General features: G+C 43.7%; 1 protein-coding gene across 2 annotated transcripts in view; it reads left to right on the plus strand.

Annotated features, from left to right (window-relative positions):
- Positions 1-1,846: 1,846 nt before the first annotated feature.
- Positions 1,847-25,269, plus strand: part of VCAN (versican) — a 109,853-nt gene continuing 86,430 nt past the window's right edge. The window contains exons 1-5 of one of the 2 annotated variants that reach the window (XM_055342204.1): positions 1,847-2,148; positions 14,005-14,080; positions 19,870-20,247; positions 23,735-23,909; positions 23,996-24,123. In XM_055342204.1, the coding sequence (XP_055198179.1) occupies positions 14,011-14,080; positions 19,870-20,247; positions 23,735-23,909; positions 23,996-24,123 (751 nt within the window). In that variant the 5' untranslated portion in view covers positions 1,847-2,148; positions 14,005-14,010. Of the gene's footprint in view, positions 2,149-14,004; positions 14,081-19,869; positions 20,248-23,734; positions 23,910-23,995; positions 24,124-25,269 lie in introns of those variants that run through there. The other variant, XM_055342205.1, reaches the window with a different exon arrangement.

Below are 25,269 nucleotides of genomic sequence, written 5' to 3' on the forward strand. Positions count from 1 at the left end.
CTGTGACTCTGTTTTTCTAAATATTTAATGAAATAGAGCTTCAATGTTAAGAATGGTGGTAGGGCAGCCCAGGTGGCTCAGCAGTTTAGCACTGCCTTCCACCCAGGGCCTGATCCTGGAGACCTGGGATCGAGTCCCGCGTAGGGCTCCCTGCGTGGCGCCTGCTTCTCCCTCTGCCTGTGTCTCTGCCTCTTTCTCTCTCTCTGTATCTCATGAATAAATAAAATCTTAAAAAAAAGAATGGTATAATAACTATACTGAGGATAAATACACCATCATAAAACATATTTAAAAATTGACTCCTAAACCCTATAATTAATAGTTATGTTATTCACTATAATGAACCAAATAAATAAATAGAAATGGAAAATGCACATTTTGAGGACTGAAATTCTCCTTACAAAGCTTCTACCTGTTTTTCGCTTAAAATCTAGCATCCTGCAGAATGCATACACCTTGCAAAAGAAACTTAAGAAAAGAAACATTATAAACGTGCGTGCCCAGAAGTCTAGGCTTCTACAAGTTTTAAAGTAGGAGTCTAAGGCCAACCTACTCAAAGGAATTCAGAGTAAACTGGACTTTTTTTCTTTAATCATCACTTTTGTATCGGATATAATTTTCTCAGTAGGGACTGCAGAGAGAAAAGCCATGAGGATACTTCCACGTTTGTGTGAAAAGAAGATACTGCTCTCCCTTCCAGGATCCCCCCATGTTGAAACTGATGTGCACCTTGGGCTTATTTTGTTCCCATTGTATAAACTCATACAGGACTTCAAAGAAAAGGAAAATACAAAGTCCCTCTTTTCTAAGGGGCAGAAATCCTTTGTGTCAACTGGTTGACCCCTTGCTCTCTAAGGTCCTATAGGAAATCTTTTGTAACACAATGCAGGGGACTCTTCCTTGTGTTGATGCTGTTTACACAGTCGGTCTGCCTGGCTGAAAACAGAAATCACAAGAACTCCAGGAAGATTGTGGTCCCATTTCCTGACCACAAGGAAGGGGGGATCGGGACATGGAAGGAGTCTCTGTTGCTCAGAAAAATTCTTGAATATCCTGCCACCATCACACTTTGGAAAATTGAGGGTAAGGAAGAAGGAGGAAAGCAAAGTCTAGACTTCTGTACTGAGTGGCCGAGTCGGGGGATCCGTGGACGCCGGCAGGGGCTCCGGCTGGGGAGCTTCCCTCCGAGCCGTCACCAGCGGGGTCTTTGTAGATCGCGCTCCGACGCCGCGCTCCGCTTCGGGCCGCTCCCGGGGAAGGCGGTTCCTGCACGTTCTCTCCAGGGCTTGGAAGGGTCTGGTCCGCTCAGCGTCTGGCTCAGGTTGGCAGGAGGCGCAAGCCTGACACTTGGCTCTGATGGGACAGCCAGGTCCCGGGGCCGCGTAAACGCGCTGTAAGCAAGTTCTTCGCCGATTTTACGGAGTTTCGTCCGCTCCCGGGAGGGACTGAGGGGGCTCAGCCGTCTGCCGCCGGCCGGCCCCGAAGCGCGGGGGGCTCGTGTCCCCCCAGCCCCGAGCGCGCGGCCCCGGGGGCGGGGGGGGGCGGGTTCCGGGCGCGCCGCGATGCTGCTCGGGGGCCGGGGGGGGGGAGCGCTGCTGTCCCCGAGCCCATTGGTACTTCTCGAGGGGCAGGGACGCCGGGAGGTGGGGGTGCCGCGGAGGGGGCCGGCGGTCCTTTCCGCCCTCCGCCTGCTTTCCAAGCCCGGGCTCCTAGGAGGGGCTGAAGCTGCCGAGCGCCTCGGGAGCCTGTGAATGAGCCTCCTCCTCTTCCTCCTCCTCCTCCTCCTCCTCCTCCTCGCCGAGTCTCCTCCTCGGTGCTGACGGTACAGTGATATAATGATGATGGGTGTCACAACCCGCATTTGAACTTGCAGGCGAGCTGCCCCGAGCCTTTCTGGGGAAGAACTCCGGGCGGGCGGGAGCGACAGCTGCGAGCGCTCGGGGCCGCGGACCGGCGCTGGGAGCCGCGCTGGGAGCCGCGCTGGGACCCGGCTTTGCGGCCACCCGCGTCCGCCCGCGCCGCCCCGCACCTCCGCACCCCTCCCGGGCGCCCAGCCGCCGGGTGACCCGCCCCGGCCACACCGAGCCCTTCCGCGCTGCGCTGCGGTGATTTTTTTCCCCCCCAAACTGCAATAAGCCGCCTTTCAAGGTAATCACGTTTCTTTTGTTCCTCCTTAAAAAAAAAAAAAAAAAAAATAGGGAAAAAAACCCCAAAAAAACAAAAACGAGAGAGCTTAAAAACCGAAGTACCTTGTAATTGGGAGAAGGCTTAATTGAGGCAGAGAGAGCCAGCTGGAAGGCGAAGTTAGGAAGATAAATGCACTTTTAAAAAATGCAGGTAACTTTGAGAAGGACGTTTGGAGAGAGCAATGCCGAGGGACCGTGGTGCTGAAAAAGATCCAGACAAAAGAAGCCCGGGATGGGGTGGGGGTCGAGGGACTAACGGAATCGGGGGAAGGGAGGGAAGGGGACTGCGGGGAACCCTGCGAAAAGTCGTGGGGTCCCGAGCTGGAGGGACCGCTGGCATCTTGAGCTTTTTTTTTTTTTTTTTTTTTGTTAACCTGCTCGAGGCTAAAGTTTGAATGGGGACTCGGGGGCCCCGCGAGCGGGCCGGTCCCCGAAGCCGCCGCGCCGGCCGCCACCTGGCTCCCGGGCCCCCGCTGCGCGGTCGCGGCTCGGGGGCGGCCCCGGACCCCAGGCAGGTCCGGGGGGACCTGGGCGACCGCGTCCGGCCGCACAGGCTGCGAGGGGCGGGGGCGGGGGCGGGGGGGGCTCCCCGCGCCGCGCTTCTGGGGCGGCCCGGGGGCTGTCGGGGCCCGCGCGGTGCCCCCGGGGTCTTTTGTCCCGCGCGCCGAGCCCGGGGCCGCCGGGGAGGCCGGGGTGGGGGTGGGGCCGCGGCGGCCCGGGGAGCGCCTGGGCGGGAAAAGCTTGCCTGGAAGCCCCGGCGGGGTGCAAGAATTTAATGTCACCCCGCGGAGCGAGGTGGAGGCTCGGGGCGCTCTGCAGACAAAGGTGGCGCGGGGACCCGCATCTGGGGCCGCTCGGGCCAGCCCCGTCGCCCCGGCTCCCGCGGTCCGCCTTCCCCTCCAGCTCCCCCGCCCCCGAGCTGAGCAACTCGGCCGGTCGGTGCGGCGGCCCGGGAGCCCCGCGGACGCCCAGGCTGCAGCGCCCCGCCGCCCTGCACCGGGTGGGTGGCCGCCGCGGGGCCGCCCCGCCGCGCAGTCCGCGTCCCCGTGCGCGGAGGCCCGTGCGCCAGGCAGCGGGGAGCGCGGCACCCGCCGTGTCACAGCCCAGGGTCCGCTCTCCCGCCCGGCTGCGCCCCTGCGAGCCCCGCCGGGCCCCGGAGATGCCACGGGAGGGCGGCGCGCGCGGCGCGGAGAGCCTCCCCGCGGGCGCACGCCACCGCCCCACGGCCGCCGGCCTCGGCCTCCGGGTCCCTTCCCATCTTTGTGTCCCCCCGCCCCGGCTCCCATCTTCGCCGCCCCCTGCCCCGCGCCCGGCCTCGGCTCGGTGTCCTCGCCCCTGGTCCCCTCCCCCACGGCGCACGGATGAACGGCCAGCGCGAGACCCCTGCCTCCGGGCCCGCGGGCCGGCGGGGGAGGAGCGACCGGCCCGGGGCTCCCCGCGACCGGCCCCCCGCAGGCGTGGGGAGGCCCGGCCCGGCCCAGAGGTCCAGGAACGCGGCGCGCGGGCGGCTGCGGGCGCCCCCTGACGGCGACGCGGGCTCGGCGGACGCCGGACCCTCCCCCGCCGCGGGCCCCCAGCGAGCCGCCCCCGCGCCGCGGTTCGGGGTGAAGGGCGCCCCCGCCCGTGCCTAAGGCGGGTCCGCGCCGTGAACCCGGGGCCCTGGGGGCCCCGAGAGGCCGCGTGTCCGCGCAGGGCCGAGCCTGCTCCCCGAGTCGGCGGGGTGGCCCCGCTCCGGCCGGGCCGCGCTGCGTGGACGGGCCCCCGCGCGGGCTGCACGCTCCGGAAACGGCCCCGAGCGCTTTGCTCCCGGCCGCTTGGACCCGGCGCTCCGGCCCCACCCCGGGGTCCCGCCAAAGAAAGGGCCGCGCCAAAGCTGCAGTAACGTCAAGACCACATCGTGGAAGTTTAGGGCAGGAGCGCGTCGGGAGGGGAGGGGAGGGGAGGGGAGGGGAAGGGGAAGAGGAGGGGAGGGGAAGGGGAAGAGGAGGGGAGGGGAAGGGAAGGGAAAGGAGGGGAGGGGAAGGGAAGGGAAAGGAGGGGAGGGAGGAGAGGGGAGGGAAAGGGAAGGGAAAGGAGGGGAGGGAAAGGGGAGAGGAGGGGAGGGAAGAGGAGGGCAGGGAAAGGAGGGGAGGAAAGGGAACAGGAGGGGAGGGAGAGGAGGAGAGGGAACAGGAGGGGAGGGGAAGGGGAAAGGGAAGAGGAGGGGAGGGGAAGGGAAGCGTAAGGAAGGGGACCAGGAAAGAAGAAAGGAGTGAGAAGGGGCTGAGGGTCGCAGAGAGGCGAGGACCCATGGGGTGCGCTTCGAGGTGTGAAGCTGAATTTCGCGTCCCGTTTGCAGACAGATGTTAAGCAACAACAGACGCGGCCAAAGCGCGTCGAGGACGGAGGGGCGGGGTGGGGGGAGAGCAGCCCCTAGAGGGGTCGGGGCCTCGGGTCGGGCCCCGCTCGCTCGGCCGACGCAGAGTGAGAACCGCGCCGGGCGCCCCGGGCTCCGCCGCAGCCGCCAGCCGCCGCCACGTGGGCTGGAGCTGGAGCTCCCGGGCCGAGACGGGCGTGACTCGGGCTGACACGCGCTCCGGAGAGCCGGCGGGCGGCCCAGCCCCGAGGCGCAGCGCCAGGCTCGGGGCCCCGCCCGGGGGCCGGTGGGGGCGGGGCCTTGCCCAGGGGCGGGGCCTGGAGCGGGGCGGGGCGGGGCTCACCGGTGGTTGCTCGGCGGCCGCGCCCCCGGCCCTTCGGCTGCGGGCACCGGAGGCTACCGGACTTGTGTCCTGAAGCTGCTAAACACTAACAGTTCGAGTTTTTTTTTTTTTTTTTTTTTTTTGCTTCTTGAGAGTGGTAGTAGGAGTTTTTGCCATGCAGCAGGGAGGAGGTAAAGATTTACTCCAAGCAAACTTTTTTTTTTTTTTTGGCAGAAAAATGCCACAAGTTTCTTCTGTGGTCCATACATTGACTCTCTAAATACGTTTACATCCGTTTAAAGACTGCTTTTAGGACCACAGGATAGTCCCGTTCCAGACTGTCATAAGGGGGGTCTAGATGGCAGACGCATGCCGCTTGACGGGACTGAGAGGGGCCCAAGGGGTGCAGGGGTGCAGGGGTGCGGCTGCACTCCGGCCCGGGGCACCAGCAGCAACAGCGCGGGTCTGGCCCCCGCAGGGAGCTCCGCACACGTGCACCAAATGACTGAGCCCGTAACCTGGGAGAACCGGGCGTAGTCTAGACGCTGCCACTAAGAGCTGCATTTTAAACTCTCCCGCTTCTTCGCTTTACCTCAGGAGAACAGGGTTTTAAGGATCCCTGAGATCTCAAATTCTGAGATCTAATTGATACTCTTTCCCTTTCTTTTTGACTCCTTCTAAAAGCTGTGACCGAAAGTATTTTAAGTACTGCTGGTCAACTGTGCCAAGCCTGCCATGGAAGTACTCATGTGAAGTCCTAAAATAGGGTGCTGTGAGTTTAATATAAAAATGGGAAGGCTTCAGTGGGAGCAACAAGGGGTTTTCTGAGATGGAATCGGTTTCCAGTTGGGAGAATATGTAACTTGGATGCAAGAGCATATCAAGCAGAAGGGCTGAGCTGACTTTTAGTGCGATCTCTCAGGAAAGAAAGGAATATTTCACAATTTTATGTGCTTGTCCAAGCTAATAAAGCAAAGGATTCCAATGGATTCCAAAGTGATTGAGCAATTACTTCCTCCAGCAGGAAGTCCACAGTCCTTAATCTTGTGGGTGGTGCAAAGAGGATAAGAACAAGACCATCAAAGGATTTATGTCAGAATGCAAACTTTTGTTTTTTTTCTAGTAGATAAATTAAAAGTTATTCCTAAACTGTACTTCCTGCTTTTTTAAAAAATGAAGTTTGATAAGAATCCCCTTAGATATATATGTTAACAGGTGTAGGTTTCCTCCAATTTGCATACAAACTGGAAGAGAATGTCTCTGATATTCTAAGGTACCTATGTCTGCATGCTTGTAAGTTTTGTTGCAAAGGACCTGAAAAAAGGCTGAATATTATTAATGTTAAAAATATAGTCTTTGTTCTCTCTTTCCTCACCTTATTATTATGCATAAGTTTGATAATTGGTCACTAATTGAGCATCAGAGCCTTTGAGGACATAGAGATCCACCAAGGCTGTCTTCCAATAGTCATATAACCAAGCTCTTCTTTTCTACTGCAGTTTAAACAGTTTTGTTGCCTTTATTCGTGGACAGACATCGCTAGACACTGTATTTAAAATGGGATATTGCCCTGTGACTGAGCCCAACTTCTCAAGACACATGGTTCTCTTGAGAAGACTCAGTGACTGTACTATAGTAGGTGATTATTTTACCACCCACCTAGAGAAAACAGGACTCACAAACATTCATTGTTGGGGTGAGCTGCTCTAGTCTGAGAAAACATGCTGATTGTTGCATAGGTCTATACTTTCTTTACCAGAAAACAGAAGACGTGTACTCCCTCTGATTAGGAATCAGAACAAGAGGAAGTAGAGATAAATGTCTTGGTCAAGCTCCATTTCACTTAGTGAATTTTTGCCGTCTCCTCTAGTAGCCTAGATTCAGTAAATTGCAGCCACCTCTCCACCCCCACATAAATATACATTTATGCATTTATATTATATTTATATATATTCTCCCGGGGTTTTTGTTGTTGTTGTTGTGTTTGTTTGTTTCTTTGTTTTTTTCCTTTGGCTCTGCTAGGTTCTTATCACTGAATGTGCCAAGGTGGTTGTATTTCAATGGTCCGTGCAAAGTGTCTTTGTTCAATGTTTGCCTCTTAATGTTTTCTGAAACTCCTCTGGATAGATCTATCATCTATTAAAGGGTATGAATGCACATCTGGGTTTAAATTTACCTCATTTCTGTACGTATATATATCCTACCTCCTTCTTTTAAGAATTTTAAGAGGTGTTTTTCTATAAAAATGAGATTACAGAGCTTATAATAAACACATATATAATATGTAAGCAATAATTTTTTTATTATTAAGTCACTGAGTTGCTATTACCTGTGTTGTGGTAGAGTGAACACTAGGCTTTGAATCAAAAATCTTGATGTCAAAATCTATTAAATGTATATACAGTTATATACATCAAAAGGGTGAATACTGTGAGAAGGCTTTGGCAAATGGAAAACTGTATAAATAAGTGGTGTTAATATTATATCCATGGGACTCATATTGATCTAATTCTATAATCTCAATAAAAACACTAGTACCTAAATCACGTATTTCCTACTAAATCTATAAAGTGAGTTAGGAGCATTTTGCCTTAAGACTTGTCTAATTTAACTGAATAGGAGACAGAATCCAGAAATAGACTAAAATAGACATGGAAATTCAGTGGCAAAGAAGGATTATTAAACAAATAATCTGGGGACAAGTGATTGGTCCACTCAGAATAAGAGTCAACCTCTACCTTATTTCTTATCCTCAAATATTAAGATGATCAAATACAAGATGTAGAGATGACATTTGAAAAATAACTAGAGTGGACACCTGAGTGGCTCAGTTAAGCCTCCTACTCTTGGTTTCAGTTCAGGGCATGATCTGAGGCTCATGAGATCCAGCTCCATGGGGGGCTCTGCCCTGGGTATGGAGCCTACTTAAGAGTTTCTCTTTCCCTCTCCCTCTCCCTCTGTTCCTCCACCTCTGCACCCCCCCCACCCCTGCCAACCCTGCTTGTGGATGTTCTCTGTCACTCTCTAAAAAATTAAACTAAAAAATAACTAGAGGATATTATAGAATTTTTAAAATAATAACATAGAAGTAGAGAAACCTGTTCTAAGCAAAAGATAAAATCCAGAAGCCATACTAGAAAAGACTGATAAATATGAGTAAATAATAATTAAATCATTTTACACAAAAAGAAGCAACACATTTGGAAAATATCTGCACCATATGAGAGACAAAGGGCTAATAACTCTTTTGATATAACAAGAGCTTTTATAGATAAATAAAAGACCACAGTCTATCCGAAAATGTCAAATGTGATATATAGGCAGTTAGCAGAACAAATATGTTTTTAATCATATGAGAAATTGCTCAGCCTCATTCATAATTAAAGAAATAGTAATTAAAAAGCAATGATGTATTGCACTATTACTGTTTTGTCATCTATCACAGCAGTCCATTTAAAAAAGTTTGATGAGAGTTTGTTTCAGCCAGGTTGTGGGGAAAGTGGATCTCTCACATACTACTGTGGCAAATATAAATGGGCTCATCTTTTTTTACAAAATGATTTGGTAATAACTACCAGAAAAATTTTAAAATGCTTATACTCTTTGACCCAGCAAATCTCTTCTGGATATTGTCCTATACATGCTGGTACAAGTGTCACCCAAGACAAATGGACAAGATGCTCTTTGCAGCATTGTTTCTAATAGCAAAATCTGGAGCCAGCTTAAAGGTTTATCATAGGAAGTGGTGAAATAAAAGATGCTGCATTCATCTAATGGAAAACTATACAGCTGTTAAAAACAATGCAAAAAAACCTATATTTGCCGATTTGGAACATTTTCCGAAGTACAGTGTATTTTAAACAAAGAAAGGAATGTACCAAATAGTGTTTAGAATATGCAACTTATTAGGTAAAAAAAATGAGTATGTTCATTCATTCATTCATTCAGCAAACACTTACTGAGTATCCTGAGCATGAACAAAACATCATAGATTGCTCTTCTGGAGCTTATATTACGGTGTGTAGAGAAAGGCAATCCTTCACCCTCCCCCCCCAAATAAAATATATAAAATGATATACACTATGATGAAAATAGAGCATGGTAAAGGGAATAGAGAGTGCAGTGTTTCAGAAAGAGTAATGAGGAAGAGGTTAGCCAGGCAGAGAAAAGAGCAGTACTAAAAAGGACAATGACGTGAAAAAGCTTAGCTCAGTCCCAGTTCAGGAATCTAGTCGCAGATTAGTGATAAATTCACATGGCACAGTTACTCCTGTGAAGTAAATATATAAGATTACCTGTTTAAACCATGAAATTTCTCTCTGCGTTGCAGTGATTCTTCTGTGAGAAAGCACAAAGAGCAAAATGGTAGATAATACCAATAATGGAAGGTAGCTGAGGTGTCCTAGACAACTGGTTGTCTAGGGTAACGATTTTGAAGACTAGAAAACAAAATCGCTAATTCTGTGTCCTTAAGTCACCCTTTGCTCAGCAGATCTTCCCCAAGATTAGTCAAGGCAGCCCATCCTTGGCATGATGCTTACCGTCTTTGCAGACATTTCTCATGGATAGGTGTCCTGTTAACCTTGTCTCTTGTGTCTCCCAGGCAATTAAACAGCCTCGACCAACTGTGTCGTGATTGTTCGATGACTTTCTCCTCTTATTGACTTCACTAGAGTGAAGGCTAAATATAGACACTGGCTTTCCTATCTCCCAGGTCTTTCTATGCAGACAAACTTGTTATCACTAGCAGATTATGCTTACAAGACTGACATGGAAGAGGAAAGAATATAAGTGGGGGTTAGAGTGTGGTGCTTAAAAAAAAAAAAAAGGAGGTTTTAGAAAGTTTCCTATTTAGTAAGGCCTAAATGCAGAAGGTAGATAGTATGCCTTGACAAACGTGAACGTGAACATAGCCTTAAGAGAATTGGAGAAATGGACTGAGTGCCCCCAGACTCCAAGGAAGAGTCCACAGAAATGTAATTCTAAGGCAGTTAAGATCAATAAAAGCATTCAGAGATATTTACTAAAGAAATAAATGACCATTGTTTAAATCAAGTGTTGCAAACTCAGGTTCCCTACAGGGAACAGGCAAGGGGTAGCAATGGATGAGAAGCCCAGTGGGGCCAGTGATGACCTTGAGCGCACGGAGCCAAGGTGAAAGCCTGCTCCTTGCCTAGTGCTGATGACTGGCCAGCAAGAATATGGATGTAGACTTGTTTGATCTGATTTTTTTAAAGATTTATTTATTTATGATAGAAAGAGAGAGAGAGGGAAAGACACAGGAGGAAGAAGAAGCAGGCTCCATGCCAGGAGCCCGACGTGGGACTCTACCCCAGGACTCCAGGATCGCGCCCTGGACCAAAGGCAGGCACCAAACCGCTAAGCCACCCAGGGATCCCTGATCTGATTTTTCAAAGTGATCTGAGGCTTATGACAACTCCAATTTTTAAATGTTGGGAATTTATTCAAATATACTTATGTAAATATATTTAAAACATGATTGATCTCTCCCTTGTATTTTTAATGCACTGGATTCCTTCCCTAGCCTTGTCTTGAGGCAGTTTTAAGGCAAGTGATGAATATATTCGTGATGTAGATGAAAGATCATTTTCCTCCCTCTCTTAAAAAAAAAAGGAAAAAAAAGGGAAGACACTTTTATAAGAATGAGCAAGGCAGAAAAAGTTAGACTTTGAGTATCAGTCTTAGATCGGAAATTAGGATGCAGAAGACCCATTCCTGGGTCAAGGTCTCTGATTTTATTATGAGATCCAACACTCCAAATACTGATAAACATCAGATATCATTGTGACATGATGAATAGTCAACTGTACTGTTTTAAATGTATTTCAGGTGTAATTAGCTTACTTGCCCATATTCAAGAGGTTGGCACTTTGCTCTAAAGCATGTTTTAGAATAAGATATGGAGGCAGTGATCCTGCATTCGGTCTATAAACCTTCCACAAGGGTCTACTCTGAAGCTGACCCTGTGGAAATATTACAGGAATTAGTAAATTGAATGTGATATTAGGTCCGTTCTACAGAGCCTACTGTTCTACAGAGGGGATAAAACATGTTTACAAGTAATGACTCAAAGCACATAGCAAAAGTTATAGGGGATTGTCTTATAAGCATAAACTTACCCACTGCTTCTATAGTGGTAACCCAAGTGATAACTTTCAAATCCAAGAGCTTCAAATACTTTTCTTTTTACTATTAGTGATATGAAAGCAGGAAGAGAACATCTGTAAAAAATCCTGAATTAGCTAGTAATTTTATTGAATACTGAATACACTGTGTATTCTTTTTTTTTTTTTTTTATGATAGTCACAGAGAGAGAGAGAGGCGCAGAGACACAGGCAGAGGGAGAAGCAGGCTCCATGCACCGGGAGCCTGATGTGGGATTCGATCCTGGGTCTCCAGGATCGCGCCCTGGGCCAAAGGCAGGCGCCAAACCGCTGCGCCACCCAGGGATCCCTACACTGTGTATTCTTGAGCTATATTTCATATGCATTATTTTATCAATCCTCACATTCAACAGTTCAGTACTACTTTTCACAATAAAGAAGCTACTGAAAATGAGAGAGCTACTAATTTACCCCAAATCACAGAGTATTAGTAGAGGATTCAGAACTTAAATTCAGGTTGAGACCGGACTTAACATTATGCTTAGAAAATAAAAGTTCCCTGAAGAAAAGAAAAAAAAAAACTGAGCACAATTTTTTCTCTAATGATGATAAGAAATTATTGTTTATAAGTATATTTATAAAAAGGTTTCTTAGATTCAGTTAATACTGAGAGAATTCATTTTAATTGATTTTTTTATGATACAACCTGAAATTTCACCTTGGCAACTTTAAACTACAGAATATGTGGAATTGAGATCTTTATTTTTTTCTGAAATACTGTAATAACACTGAAATATAGGTGTATACTTCCTAGTTGCTGTAGTATTTGTAAGAAATACAGAAATGGGGCACCTGGGTGGCTCAGTCAATTAAGCGTCTGCCTTCGGCTCAGATCATGATCCCAGGGCTCTGGGATTGAGCCCCACGTGGGGCTCTCTGCTCAGCGGGGAATCTGCTTCTTCCTTTCCCCCTCCCCCTGGCTCATGCTCTCTCTCTCTCTCTCTCTCTCTCTGTGTGTGTGTGTGTCTTTGTCTCTTTCAAAATAAATAAATAGAATCTAAAAAAAAGAAGGAATGTAAAAACCAAAATTTCCAGTTTGTGTTTAATAGTGTCTACTGTATATCCCAGTAATGGTATGATGAATAATAAACTTAATTTTCAAGGTTAATCTGTATCAAGGATTATCAAATGTGTGCTTTTCATTGTGAGTTGTCAATGGCTTAGAGATGGAAAATAAATACATAATTTATTAAGTTTAAAAGATGCTCTTTAGGATTTTGTTGTAGAGGACATCTAACGCTTATTTCAAGATAAATAAAATAAAAGCAATCAAATGGAGAATATCATGGAAAAAAGGAGTAGTGTCATAATAATGAAATCAAACTTTAACCCAAATTGGACTTGATTCTTATAGCATTTACTTCTTTTCAATCTAGATTTCCTAAATCATCCAGAATTTATATACTTTCTAAGGAAGATATTAGGAAGTTATTTAGGACACCATTTCAAATGTGTCAGTGCCTTCAGCTATAAGTAACAAAAATCCCTCATTTTATTGGGTATAAATAACAAATTTATATTGGGTTTATTATTTCATAGAAAAAGTTCAGACGTACAGCCTACTCCAGGCTGAATGGTTGAGGGCTTAAGCCCCAGCTCTCCTGATTCCTTCTTAACCTCATCCCCAGAAGCTATCTTACACACTCATGGATGCAAGATGATATAACAGTAGGAGAAGAAATACCCTATTGTGTCAATGAAGAAAAGCAACCATCTCTCCCTTTCTTTCTATTTGATGAATGTACCTTTCCCAGGAGCATCCCCTCCACCCTGCGGAGATCCCCTCACATCTCATCAGTTAAAACTGCATCATCTACTCATCCAAAACCAATCATTGGCCAGAGGAATGGGAGAGTGTGACTGACTTAGGATAATCAGGATCATTCCCTTGGGCTGGGTTTGACTTAGGCTCCTCTAAAGGGTATGGCTGGGTGAAGGAGGGTAGACAGGAGAGTGGAATCAGAGTTTGGTTAGAAGGGAGAAAGAGGAATGGTTACCGGATGGCCAACCAACAATGGCTGTTACAGAATAGTTCTAAATGTAACTGAGAAGGGAACAAGTGTGGGGATCAAATAATCTGCAGTTCTTCTGTGATTGGCTCTTTGCTTTCCAGATGGTCCCCGACACTGGTACTTATCCGCCTTATAATTACAGCTCCGTAGAAACTCGAGCTGGAAAGGACCATTCTGAGACCCAGACTGTTAAATGTCTTCCCCAAAGGCACACAATAAATTAATGGCAAAGCCAGGGCAGGGTTTCTTGACTCTCAGAACAGAGTGTTTTCTTTTTTTTTTTTTTCACCCTTCAGACCTTAGAACTGTTGGAACTGCTTTAAAACTCATGGCAAGCACTGGTCTTTTTGTAATTAACAGCTCCTTATAATACATCTGTTTTGTTTGTTCAGCCTCCTAGAAACTAAATTGAGTCTGTGCTTTAAAAAGCCTGCTGAAGCCCTTATTCCCTGTTTTGATACCAAATGCGGGAACCACCACCATGTTCCTTCACCTCACATTAGATATGAATCCCCTTCTTTCAACATCTCTCCCTATTGTTCCTTCGTCTTCTTGTACCCTGTGACCAGCTTCCTGTTTCTAAATTGACACTGTGGTCACCCTTCCCTCTTTGTGCCAGTTCCTAGCCACTAGTTCCTTGGCTGTGGTTAATTGTTCTTTCTATAGCCTACCCAGTTGTGGCCGCCCTGCACATCCATATTGTTATATGTTCCCAAAGTCGGTTCTGGGATTATTTTAGTAGCTACTACACTGGGTGAGAGTCAAACTAATAATTAAAGTGTCAGGATGACTTTTCCTATTACAAATTTTCTCTTGTTTTTACAATCTAAGAGGAGCTACTCTTTGTACTCTTATTACATACGCTGCACAAATAGCATGTGATCTCTGGCCCGCCACAAACCTGAATGCTTATGATTTCCTTTGTGTTTTTCTTCATTTCTAGGACAAGATGTTGATAAATATAAAGGGCATCTTATGGATGTGCTCTACCTTAATAGCAGCCCATGCGCTACATAAAGGTGAGTGTGATAATTTCTTTGGTACTTAGTGAAATAAAAATTTAAGTATCAGGGCATGGAATGGCAATATGGTGTCACTAAAATACTTTTTTATCTGTTCATTGTCTTAGAGTGCTGAACACTTTCAGCTAAAATATTTTTTATTTAATAAATGGTTTCAATCAATCAAAATGAAATAATGAACAGGATGCTAAAGAGACAAGTAGGTTTTCAGTAAATTCCCCGATTACTTTCAAGCTGCAAAAAGGCTCATATATGGCATTGGGCATTTATTTAAAATCCATCTTCTTCAATATACTCAAGGACTTTCCTGTAAAGAAAAGAAAGCCTATCAAATCCTCAGGAGGCTAGAGTACAAGAAGAGTCAAAAAGACAAAGACCAGGCTAAGAGCCAAGTTTTTACCCACACCTATATTTCTTTGCTTTGCTTTGCTTCACTTTTCTCAAAGTAACTGGGTAAGTGCACATGCACTGTTTTTTCTCAGCTTTAAATTATATATCTGCCTAATGAAGGTTCTATAATTCCAAATTCCTGGAGCATAATCCATGAGGTAAGATACTGCCCTGAATTTCAATGATCTGTTCCTCTCTAGACTCAGCCTCCACTTCTTTCTCACCCTTACTCTATACTTCAGACTTTCTGAACTAATTTGCAATTCCACACATAGACTTCAATATCCCTTGGTTTTCTACTTGTAATTCCCGCTTGGCAGTCCCTTCTCCTGTTCTCTACAGTTCCTCTTTAATTCACTCTTGAAGATGCAAAACTTAAGTATCATTTCATTTATCCATCCATTCCCCTATCCATTCATTTATCTACTCGCTAACAATATTGTTTGAGTACCTTCTATATGCCAGGTTACATTATGGGTGCCCAGGGATATACCAGTGGACAAGCCATACATTGTCCTAGATTTCATTAAACTCAATCTCCTACTTACGTGATGTAAGCAATAAACAAGTAAACTAACAGTCCAAGTACTTTCAGATTGATGAAAATAAAACTGAGTGATATAATAAAGAATGGCCTGGGTCAGGGGAAGGTGGGAAGACCTCTTCGAATAAGTAACATTTAAACCAAGATGTGAATGACCAAGATGGCTGTCAGGATTTAGACTCCACCAATCTGTGAACAGCCCAGGTGGTGTCTTCTTCAGTGTTTTCAAGAAGTAAAGTGAAGGTCACAGACAGGGAAGGGTAATAGCCTCCAGGGACAACAGAGAACACAGAAGGGAAATGTGGAAAATGGAGTTGGTTTAGATGGGTAGTAACAGAAGGGGAATAATAGAGAGAAGAGTGGGAGAAGCTTGAGGGACACTTAAAACAGAGTTCAGACTTTCTGCTTAAAATAAAGAACTCGCACAAACAATAGGGGAAAAAACACTTACGATACCTTGGCGGTATTTTAAAATAGTAATAGTAGGTAGCGATACTGAATAATTTCTCCATGTCAGGCCTTCTTCTGAATATTTTGCCTAATTTATTGAATCTCAACTCTTCAATGAGACAGATGCTTCTCTTCTCCCCATTTGGCAGATGAGGAAAGTGTACCATCAAAAGGTTTGGAGGCATAGCTATAGAAGATTAGTCATGGCGGCTGGAGTTGAACCCAGGCAGTCAGGCTCCATAGTCCATGCTCTTCACCACTGTATGATACTTTATGCCAAGAATCAAGTTCTTTGTAAATCTGTGATCATGATTAAGAGATGTAATTGGGGTTGGGGGCTGATTTCAGAAGAGCTTAAGTTTTTCATATGATGGGTAAAAATTGAAATATAAGATTCATATAAATCAGATTTGCCAAGTTCATAGTGGGATACACTGCAGTAACTTGTTATGAGTCAACACAAGTGTTTTCATCTTAAGCCTTTTTCTGTCTATTCCTAGGCACTCAAAAGATCAATAACTAGTAACATTAATGAATACCTTGTCCCCTGGTTATTGGCTTTATTTTAATGCATGAAGAGCTCTGCATTTTAACAATACCTATTATATTGATTATCTAGTGTTGACTTGGTTGTTTGGATATTCCTGTAATATAAGTGAATGAGTGATGCACAGTTGTGAGTAAATGAATGAACAAGAGAGTGATATTTATCATGTGAGAGAGTAATAAATTCCCATATTCTCAATCTGACATTTATTTGGCCAAGGTGTGGTGTGTGTGTGTGTGTGTGTGTGTGTGTGTGTGTGTGTTTGGTCAAATTGTGTAGATGGGGGATCCCTGGGTGGCGCAGCAGTTTGGCGCCTGCCTTTGGCCCAGGGCGTGATCCTGGAGACCTGGGATCAAATCCCACGTCGGGCTCCCGGTGCATGGAGCCTGCTTCTCCCTCTGCCTGTGTCTCTACCTCTCTCTCTCCCTGTGTGACTATCATAAATAAATAGAAATTAAAAAAAAAAACAAATTGTGTAGATGGAATTTACATCATTCTCCACACAATTTAGTGACAGAGAATGAAAAATAATTGATTATTCAGAGTTTTATCCCTTACTCTACTCATTTTGACCACAAACTATCCAGTGGAAACAGTGAACTTTTTGTTAACATTCATTTTTATTACTTGCATTGTTCACAATTTCAGACTAGTTCTTGCAGGTAGCATTTTTTAAAAAACATGCATGATCTATAAACATTATCTTCTGAAGTACTAAATTTCTTCCTTAAAATATTTAGATTCATTGAACTTAGTTCTTGTGACCCATGCATTAAGACTCAAGATTTTATACACAAAAGACTTGACCACACAGCTTCTTGTTAATCCTGTTGTTAAGACTGAATTCTACATGAATATATATTTATATCCAACCGAAGCTTTTAATTTTCTTGTATCTATAAACATCTAGCACAATAAATAACCCTTGGGAAATTTGCCTTTTGACATCATTTTGTTCCAATATATTTTTTTCATAACAGCACAGTTATTGAGCAATGCTCTGAGTTTCAAAAGCCACCCAACTGGATAGATTGGACTGAATCTTGTTTCTGCCTTTACACATCTAAAATCATGAAAAGAATTATAATTTAGTAATACATATTATGGGATTGGACGTTAGTTTATCTTAAGCTCATTTTTAAGGAGATGATAAAGAATCTCATCATTTTTATCATAATTGAGGTTGATGGTAAAGCTGTTTATGCTGCATTAAAAGAGCAATACTTTGTTCATGGTGCAGTTAATCATCTAAATAATTCTCCAGGAAGGAAGAAGAGATTTCCTAGGACATATGATAAATGTAAATTAGGAGAATTTAGATCACAGAATTCTCACCCCTTCCCTTCTCAGAACCCCTATTCTTGGCAAACAAAACAAAACAAAACAAAACAAAAAAACTTTGTTTTCATTTCCCTAATGGGGCCCAAATTAAAGGATTATGAATCAGGTAGGGAGTACCCTGTGGAGTTTATAGATTTATTTAAAAGATCATGAAATTACTAACAGCTGTCAGTGTAGATAGCAATTAAAGAAATAGGATGGGATAGAAATAGAATGGGTCTAGACTGTGCAAAGGAACTAGGGACAGGGGAAGAAACCAATAAATACCAAAGCTGAAAGATGCCTTGACTAGTTTTGAGGAGACTTGCCTTCTCACCCAGGTCTGTCACCAGGCAGCTGGGAGGTTGAATGTCACTTCCTCTCAGGGGAGAATCCTTAATAAGGGATTGGACTAGCTTCACTCTGAGGGTCAGCTTTATGTAAGAGAATCTATTTTGTAAGCCAAGGATTAAACAGAATGGGATTGTTCCCTTGATATTATATTCCAAGAAGAGGATGATCTTAATAACTTAGTGCAGTTAATAGTATACTTTATTTTATTTTTATTTAATTTTAAGTGCCTTCAATCCTGTTTTGGGACAGGTTATATATAGATGAGTAAGATGATAAACAAGTGCATGACAGCAATAACCATAATAAATGAGAAATATGTGAGAGATTTCTGTCAGAAATACTGTATATACAATACTGTATTGATTATTTTAGATTTATTTGTATCATATGAAAGGTTTTATAGACCAGTCTTTTTGAAGTTAAATATCAGTCTTTAACAATAGAGATGATTTTTTTTCTTAAACTCCACAGTATCTCCTTATCGTCCTGCAATTTTCAAAATAACTTATATCCCACTGAATCCTCAGTGCATGTTGACAGCTAAATAATTTCCAATGCATGGCTATATTCAGATGTGTGTTACCGATACCTTGACTACTAATACACTCATTTTTAGACACACATCACTTTATTTATTTTTTTTAAAGATTTTATTTATTTATTCATGAGAGACATAGAGAGGCAGAGACACTGGCAGAAGGAAAAGCAGGCTACATGCAGGGAGCCTGACATGGGACTCGATCCCAGGTCTCCAGGATCACACCCTGGGCCGAAGGCAGCACTAAACCTCTGAGCCACCAGGGCTGCCCGACACACATCACTTTAATTAGGAATTATTATTTCACTCCATCTGCAGGCTACTATTAACTTGTTCATCATATTTTCATGAAGATTGCTTATGTGTCAACATAATTTCTATTGTTTTGGGGTTGTTTTTAAAGATTTTATTTATTTATTCATGAGAGACACACAGAGAGAGGGACAGAGACACAGGCAAAGGGAGAAGCAGGCTCCCTGCTGGGACCCCAAGGTGGGACTCGATCCTAGGACTCCAGGCTCATGCCCTGGGCCACAGGCAGATGCTCAACAGCTGAGCCACCCAGGCATCTCCGTAATTTCTATTATTATTGCCAACACATTATCTAGCCAATTAGCAGGAACTGGAAGATGGGGAGGAAAGAAGAGAAAGAGGGATGGATTCCTGTAAAAAAAAAAACATTTCTTTTATATGTGATAGTGTTAAATTGCAGTCAAGGTGTTCTTTCTCATTAAAAGTTTAGGGCTTAAACAGAAGGACATTGTTCAGATTAATACTTCAGATGGGTTAGGTGAACAGACCAAAATTCCACCCCCCAGGATACAATTGAGGGTCTGTGTTTCACTGCAAAGTCTTTGCAGCTGGGTTTGTCATTATGATGAAAGCCTTTGGTTCAAACACTGAACCAAATGAATGTCCTTCAACTGTTAGACTTCCTCCTGCTTCAGTCTACTGAGGTACTTTTAAAAATTTTCACTTCCTGTTTGCATTTTATTTTCATTTGCTCTAATATGGCATTTATCTTAAATGATTTTCCTCTCCTGACCCCATAGATGTAAATTTGTCCTTCAACTGCTCTTCCTAACATTGGTCCAGTCTTTCAAATTTGCATTACTGATTCTAGTCTCCTTTTGCCCTTGATCGCTTGCCTCCCTATATATGCCTTATTCTATCGCTTGTTTTTTCCTGTTGAACACTAAGTTACAAATACTTCAAAGTAAATGCCATATTTTTAGTACATAAACATGACTATTATCAATCCCTGTCTTCATTGTAAAACGTTATTAAAATCGTATACTATTCTTGGGACATCTGGGTGGCTCAGCGGTTGAGTGTCTGCTTCTAGCCCAGAGTGTGATCCCGGATTCTCGGGATCAAGTCCCACATTGGGCTCCCTGCATGGAGCCCGCTTCTCCCTCTACCTGTGTCTCTGCCTTTCTCTCTGTGTGTCTCTCATGAATGAATAAATAAAATATTTTTTTTAAAAATTGTGTACTATTCTTTGTATATATAATCATTCTAATTATCTCATATATTGAAGATGCAACCAAAGGAAGGTAAGGTTTCTGATCCATTCACTTATTGAATAGACTCAGTTGAGGTTTTTTAAGGACTAATAATTTGGTATTTTTTCTTTCTTCTAGCCAAAGTGGAAAAAAGCCCACCTGTTAAGGGCTCCCTGTCTGGAAAAGTCAACCTACCTTGCCATTTTTCCACTATGCCTACCTTACCGCCCAGTTACAACACCTCCAGCGAATTTCTCAGAATCAAATGGTCTAAGATTGAATTGGACAAGAATGGAAAGGATTTGAAGGAGACTACGGTCCTTGTAGCCCAAAATGGGAATGTCAAGATTGGTCAGGGCTATCAAGGAAGGGTGTCCGTGCCTACACATGCTGAGGTGGTGGGTGATGCCTCCCTCACCGTGGTCAAACTCATTGCAAGTGACGCGGGCCTGTACCGCTGTGACGTCATGTACGGGATTGAAGACACACAAGACACGGTATCGTTGGCGGTGGACGGTAAGGCTTTCCAAACTGTGACAGTAGTGTAACATGACGCCTGGTCCAGAAGTGTTGTGAAACAGCACCCAAAGTAACTGTAGTTCACACTTAGACAAGTGCAAGAAACAGTCGTTTCAACAGTTCGTGCCTTTCACCAGACAAGGGTCAAGGAAGGTGACCTTTTGGCACACAATGTCACTGATTCAATACAGTGAAGTGCAGTATTGTGGAAATGATGACTACCTCAAGCCATGAGAAATAGTTCAGGAATTATTACTTCATTATGGAGACCTGTCAGTGATCATTTTTAATACCGTGAAGGCTGATCGACAGTTTAATATTTACAGTGTGTGTGTATGCACATACACACACACACACACCCTTTTCTTCTTTTTTTTCTCACTGTCCTAGCGTGATTATAAAAGTCTTTGAGTTTGTTTTTTAAGAAATATAAATTGTCTTACTTACATTGGAGAATTAAGGTGCCTAATAAGTATCATGGTGTGTATCAAAGTGCCTTAGAAAGGCCAGGACTTGATAAACATTTGAATTGGATCAAAATAAAACTCAGTGAAAATTTTTTTAAAGGTCAATACGCTAGCTGTTATATATTAAGTCTTGCGATGAGGCATTTTCATTTTAGCCCTCTTTCAGTGGTGGTTTATATGTCATTTGAATTTAAGTTAGGAAACAAAGCAAAGAAAAATCGCTTTAATTGGGTACACACATAATACCATAGCTCTTGGAAACAGAATATTTTGGCAAGTTATTAAGCATAATTCTAATACCCAGACATGATGAAACAGATTTTTCTTCCATCCCTCCATTCCCTATAAAATATTTACCTTTCAGAAATATATACAAAGGGTTTTATTAAAACTTTCTTGTGTAGCCAAAAGGAAATACTTTGAATTTCAGATGCAATGAATTAATTTTCTGTACATCCTTTTATGTTCAGATTCTGTTACTCTCTCCTACCAATCTATTTTTATGTTGTCCATGCATTCACTAAGTAACCTGGGCTTTTCATTCTTTTAGCGTTTTTTATTATTTATCTTAGTTAGCCTAGGACTGTTTTGCTCTACTGATGTTCTCCTATTTCTCTTTGTGTGTGTGTGTGTGTGTGTGTGTGTTTCTGTGTGTGTGTGTGTTATATTTATATCTTGTATAAGCATATAGATTATTAATGAATTATAAATAAATATATATATAGTAGTGGTAGGTACTCACTATGTATAAATTTATATTTATGTTTTTAAAATCCCAAAAGGAGTTTAACAACTTCTTACTATTTTCATCGTTAAAGAATTAGCAATGGATTTGCCCCTTGCCCCTCTGAAACAATGAAAATCCTCTACTTAATCTCCTTAGCCCCATGAGGTCTTCAAATTATCCCAACAATTGCAGATACTTACACCGGCTGATATGCCCTGCCCGGCTCTTGGAGGCCCTCTTATGCCCCCTTACTGCCAGTCTTCAGTGCACAGGGAAGATTTTTAATTACTAAGAGGACTATTTGAAGCTTTGATCAACATAAGACTAATTTAAAACCATTCAAATTCTTGCTGATCCTTAGAGATCATCATAAACTACCTCATACTTACCAGATAGCACAATATATACTTCCTGACAGTTTTAACGTAGTTCTACAGAGATACAAATTTTCTGAAAGGCGTTCGATGCATTTTCCATTGCAATATCAGAAATGGGAAAGTTAATGTTAATTATCAGTGCATCTACTTGGTGCCTGTGCTGGTCTTCTTGTGTTGACACTTTTCAGAAGTGCTCATCTACGACATGGCTAGCCTGACCCCTGTAGTTATTTTATTAGCATATACCTGTCTTGGGAGGAGATAATGGGCATGTGGAAGACAGTCTCGTCTGGCTGTGGGATATAGATTATCGTCAACCTCATGGAATTATTAAGAATAAAATGAGAGTGGGAGGTATCTTGGAAACCAAAGTTCATTCTGGATAACAACAACAACAAAAAGTGGTCATAGACAATCTTTTTTTTTTTTAAGTTTGTTTGTTTATGAGAGACAGAATGCATACAAGTGAGGGGAGAGACGGAGGGAGAAGGAGAGAAGCCCAAGCACTAAGCATGGAACCCGGAGTGGGACTCCATCTCACCATCCTGGGATTATGACCTGACCCCAAATCAAGAGTCAGAATCCTAACCCAGGTGCCCTTGTGATAAGACTCTTAATAAAATCTTAATCCGGGACGCCTGGGTGGCTCAGCGGTTGAGCATCTGCCTTTGGCTCAGGGTGTGATCCTAGAGTCCCGGGATCAAGTCCCGCATCAGGCTCCCTGCATGGAACCTGCTTCTCTCTCTGCCTATGTCTCTGCCTGTGTCTCATGAATAAATAAATAAAATCTTAAAAAAAAATCTCAATCATAAGACCCAGTTGCCCCAATTTCTATTTCATAGGGACTTCCCAGGCACTTTACCTTGACTTACTTTGCAGTGTTATAAAAATGTTTTCTCCAATTAAAAATGGAGATGCTCTTGTTGAAGTTGGGGGAGGGGACCAACCCCCCTACCATCCTTCCCTCAGCCCATTGACAATTCCGTGAGCCCCAGGGCACAGTTCAAGAACCACTAGATTATGCAACTCCTAACATATAGTAAAGTGGAATTTGAGACAAGTGCCAAGATGCCTAGCTTCAACTCAGGAGAGTCTCAGGAACTTTATTTCCGCCTTCTTTGGGACAAAAATCGATGGTATATTTTATCTGTCTTAGTGGAAGCCCTCAGTTATGCTAGTCAGATGGTGAATAAGTAACTACTAGCCTATCCAACATTTTTAAAGCCTTTACATAATTTGACTTTCATATCAGATAACATAAGCAACATTTGTTACACTTTATGGTGGGGGGAGATTAACAAAATAGGGATTGGAACAAGCCTTCTCACTCATACATAGGCCATTGTCTCTTCCATCTTTTCCATTGTTTTTGGAAGTAGATATCTTCATGTTTTATGTTTGGAGGAAGTGGCATAGGTGAATGTTCCATGTGCTTCTATTGAGTCAGCCTTGGGATGACTCAATAGAAGGTGAGTCACCTTAATAGGTGCCCATGAAGTAGGGCAAATTGATCTTGTGGCTGTCTTAACTCTTTGTGTCTCCTGCAGCACCGACTCCCTTTAGTTGTCCAGTGTTCTCATGGTAGTGTGAATACTATCTGTGATCAGAAAAACTGTCCACCACTTGGGATTTAATGGCTTAAGTCTTTTTCTTAGATTGTTTTCATGAGAACAGAAAATTCCTGGCTAGAAAACTTTCTAATGGAACAGAATGGGACACCTGGGTGAACGGCATTTCTGGGGCTCCTCACATCCCCATAATTTTGTGTAATGCTTCATCAAGTGAAAATAAAGAATCACCATGGTGTTACTACCATGTGAGCGATTAATTTGATATATTGCTCCATAGGAAACTTTGCAAAGTATGGTGGGATATTTGAACATGCCCATGATTGTTCACTGCTCCCTTTGCAGGTGTTGTGTTTCACTACAGAGCGGCAACCAGCAGGTATACACTGAATTTTGAGGCTGCACAGAAGGCTTGTTTGGATATTGGAGCAGTCATAGCAACCCCAGAGCAGCTCTATGCTGCCTACGAAGATGGATTTGAGCAGTGTGATGCAGGCTGGCTCTCTGATCAGACTGTCAGGTGAGAGGTCTAGGGACCACAGGCTGTCAATTTATTAATTTGAGAGTAAGAATAAAGTGCTACTTAATAGTCCTTTATTTCCCCAGATATCCCATCCGGGCTCCCCGAGTAGGCTGTTATGGAGATATGATGGGGAAGGAAGGAGTCAGGACCTACGGATTCCGTTCACCTCTTGAGACTTACGACGTGTACTGCTACGTGGACCACCTGGATGGTACGATGTTTACATTTCTCAAACTTCATTCGAACTAAGAAAATTGAAGAAAGACTGGAAACACGTAGGAGTTGAGCAAGTTTTCATGCTTGTTTGGATTCCAGACAAGAGCATTTAGTCTAAATGACCGTATGATTGTGGTGAAATAAGCTTAAATTAAAGTGGAAAGAGAAGGAGGAGTGTGCAAATGGTTATGCAGGTTAGAAATGTCTTCAGTTAATGGCAGGTTTTCTCTCAGGCATGCTGCTGTTGGACTGTTTCCAATACGCTTTTAGAGCATTAAGAATAGAAAGCTGTAAGGGTGGTACCTATTCTTGTGAGAACTTCAGGTAAAATCCTGTGATGACAAACCACTGTGCATCCAAGTGCTGATAAACACCCTGAAGCTCAACTAAATAGCCTCAACTAGCCCAGGAGGGAGTCTCAGGTTTTACTTCTTCTCCTGTTAACTTTGCTACGCTAGCATTCAGAGCATTCATTCGTTCATTCTTTCATTCAAGAAATCACCGACTGGATGCTTGGTACTCTGCTACTTGTTAGGGATGTGAAGCCAGATAAGATGCTTCAAACCTGATTGATTTTGGCACTGTCATTTCTCACTTGGCTTGAGTAAGAGGCTCTAAAGACAAGTATGAGTTCAAGAGTGGCATCAAAGGGACACGATGCAGTTTTATTATAGAAACATGGAACAGAAGTGTCTGGGGGTTTTGAACTGGAGTGTCATTTCTATTAGCAGGCAGCTTAAAGTCTAAATATATAAAGAGGAGTATTGAATTGAATTATATTTTCAGTTTTGGCTCGGTACATAGCGGAAGGATAATCTCAATTTTCTTATGTGTAAAATAAAAATGTTAGATTAGATAATTTCCACAGTCCCTTTCAACATTAAAATTCTATGATTCTGTGAATTGAATAACAACCTCAGAGACTAAAAACTACAAACTAAGCAGCTTATATTTTCCTAATGCCCTGATTAAATTTGAATAAGACTGCTGGCTTACCAGAGGGCTCCCTAAGTGTGGTTCCCTAACATCTTAACATTCTTATTATAACAGTGCTAAAGGATACTGTTACAGTGCTAAAGGATATAAGCACTGTAAATGTATTTTCTAAATTAGAATTTCAGATACTAATCATTTCCATTTT

The sequence above is a fragment of the Nyctereutes procyonoides genome, unplaced genomic scaffold (assembly GCF_905146905.1).
Source record: "Nyctereutes procyonoides isolate TBG_1078 unplaced genomic scaffold, NYPRO_anot_genome, whole genome shotgun sequence".
NCBI lineage: Eukaryota > Metazoa > Chordata > Mammalia > Carnivora > Canidae > Nyctereutes > Nyctereutes procyonoides.